The sequence below is a fragment of the Merops nubicus genome, unplaced genomic scaffold (assembly GCF_000691845.1).
Source record: "Merops nubicus isolate BGI_N331 unplaced genomic scaffold, ASM69184v1 scaffold34613, whole genome shotgun sequence".
Lineage (NCBI taxonomy): Eukaryota > Metazoa > Chordata > Aves > Coraciiformes > Meropidae > Merops > Merops nubicus.
Genome location: NW_008600231.1, coordinates 33,960 through 36,293, shown reverse-complemented (window position 1 = coordinate 36,293; position 2,334 = coordinate 33,960). Strand labels below are relative to the sequence as shown.

At 36.1% G+C, this 2,334-nt stretch overlaps 1 protein-coding gene across 1 annotated transcript in view; it reads left to right on the top strand.

The window, feature by feature from the left end:
* Positions 1 to 531: 531 nt before the first annotated feature.
* The window catches only part of UFL1 (UFM1-specific ligase 1), a gene marked incomplete at its 5' end in the record, with an annotated part of 21,510 nt that continues 19,707 nt past the window's right edge, over positions 532 to 2,334 (top strand). Inside the window, 2 exons of the mRNA XM_008937651.1 lie at positions 532 to 677; positions 1,731 to 1,759. Of these exons, the coding sequence (XP_008935899.1) occupies positions 532 to 677; positions 1,731 to 1,759 (175 nt within the window). The remainder of the gene's footprint in view (positions 678 to 1,730; positions 1,760 to 2,334) is intronic.

Below are 2,334 nucleotides of genomic sequence, written 5' to 3'. Positions count from 1 at the left end.
CAGAGAGTCTGGGGAGTTCCCCAAAAGTGCACGGATGTGTGGTCACCGTTAGGCTCTAGCTGCTAAACATCGTCACCGCTCCAGTGCTGTAGTTTTTCCATATGTGCCATTGTGTAGTTGAGGTTGTTGCCCAGAAGTGATTTTTGTTAAAGAAAAAAAAAAAACTCCCAAACAAAAATAAACGTAAAGTAAAAAAAAGTACAGAGGGATCAAAGACACAAGTTCTGTTGGCACAACCGTTCCTATATTCACGGGCGAGTACATTGTTGCACCAAAAAAGGGGCTGGCAGCTATTCAGAAGAGTGAAACTTACATTAGAGAGATGACTCATGTGAGTGAAGCCATATGGAAATTTCAGGGGGCAATAAGTAGGAAACTGGAAATTTTTTTGTCTTAGAAAGTATTAACACAGAACAGCAAGTAATCTTCATTGTACTTTCGGTGTTTAGTATTTTTGGAACATCAATTTAAAGAACTTTAGCAAGTACTTACTTACAGTGACTGGTTATTCTTTCTTTATGCTGTTGGTAGATTGTCGGAGCGAAACTGTATAGAAATTGTCACTAAACTGATTGCAGAAAAGCAGCTGGAAGTGGTGCACACCCTTGATGGGCAAGAGTATGTCACGCCAGCACAGATCAGTAGGGAGATCCGGGATGAGCTTCACGTGTGTGGTGGTAAGTGTGGCGTGGGCTGTCTTCCTCTGGGTTTGAAAGTTGATTTTGAAGACCACAGAAAGAATTTGTAAGTTGTCTTCGGTTCCGTTGGTCTTGCAGAAGAAGTGGGCTTGCTTCTTCTTCCTTCATCTACACATTATTTTATTTCTACTGTCATTTTATATTCACTTCAGCTCTGTCTTAAGCTTCTAGGTAAGCATATTAAGATGTTACTTGGCTCGTTTTCAACCGCTTGGAATTTCCAAGGTAGAAGCAGTCTAAGAACCTCTTTGAAGGAAATAGAGCATTTTAGAATTGTTAAGTTTCTGGCCCAGATGTTTGTTCTTGACTCATTCTGCCTTCATATCATTAGTAATAACAATATTTTTAAATTTTCATTGACAGGTCTTTTATTTTACTAGCACAAAGAGCCATCTGCTTTGTAAGATCTGACTTGGATATATAAGAAAGCAAATATGCTTCAGACTGCTTTGTTGTCAATGGTTTTAATGAGAAGACAGTATATTGTACTTATGTTTAACGGTGGATTTCATAGCATCGTATGCTTGGAAAATTAACTTCCTTATTATTTGCATACAGATTAGTAATTTTCTTGCAGTTACCACAAGTATGCCTCAGTTAGTGTTATACCGTTGTGTATCTTATCAGTATGATAGCCTGAATTGAATTTAAAGTTGTTGGAGTTTGTTAGTAGCATCATGCAAAGGTAGAAGGTTTTGGCAGTTTCCATTTTGATACTTGTGAACTAGTGATCAAATCCAGATAAGCATCAAAGCAAAAACTAATTGGGAGGGAGTTTGAACAGTGATTTTTAGTTCTGGAATTTCTGTGTTGGATTGTGATTGTCAGCAAGCCCACAGAGTAGAACAGTGTGGGATATCTTGCACTGACCACCTGTGGTTTCTGTGATTTAACAGTATATAAAGCTGGATTAGTTGGTCTGGAAAAAAGTAATAAAGAAATATTTTGTACACAATGGACTAAAACTATCTGGATTCTAAAGCTATCCAAACCTGGTTTATAAACTAAAATTATATTTATACTTTTTTGAAGGTCGAATAAACATTGTTGACCTACAACAGGTAAGTTTTTAGTAATAAAAAGCTATATACTTTTTTCTTCATCATGTATGTTGTAAATACAGAGTTCATCAGTTATATTGCAGCTAAATTATATGTTTAAAAAGAGATCAAACTTTATAAAGAATTGGTAGCTCATGTCAGTGTACAGGAGGTTATTTCATCCATCTATTCACTGCTTTATTGAAAGTTCCTCTCTGCTTAAGGATAACTACAACCTCGGAAATCAACACTAAAATATACAGATTTTCTTCCTGAACTCTTTCTTTGTAAGCTAAGGGGGGCAAACAGAAAAGAAATATATTTCCTATTTAAATTTAAAGCTACAGGAGCATTCATGATTAATTTTGCATGCCTCTTTGGATCTTCCCTCTTCCTTCCTTGATCTCTTGTCTCCATTAATCTTTATCCTCCAGTAGTCTTCCTCTGTAACTAATTTTACCTTCTGGCTTGAGTGAAGTTACTTGGAATCAGAAAACCTTTCTGAAAGACAGTTTAATATTTTCTGTTTGTAGCTTTGTGGAATATTTTATTATATACGTTTCTTTTAACCTTGCACAGGTGAAAAGAGAGCTTTT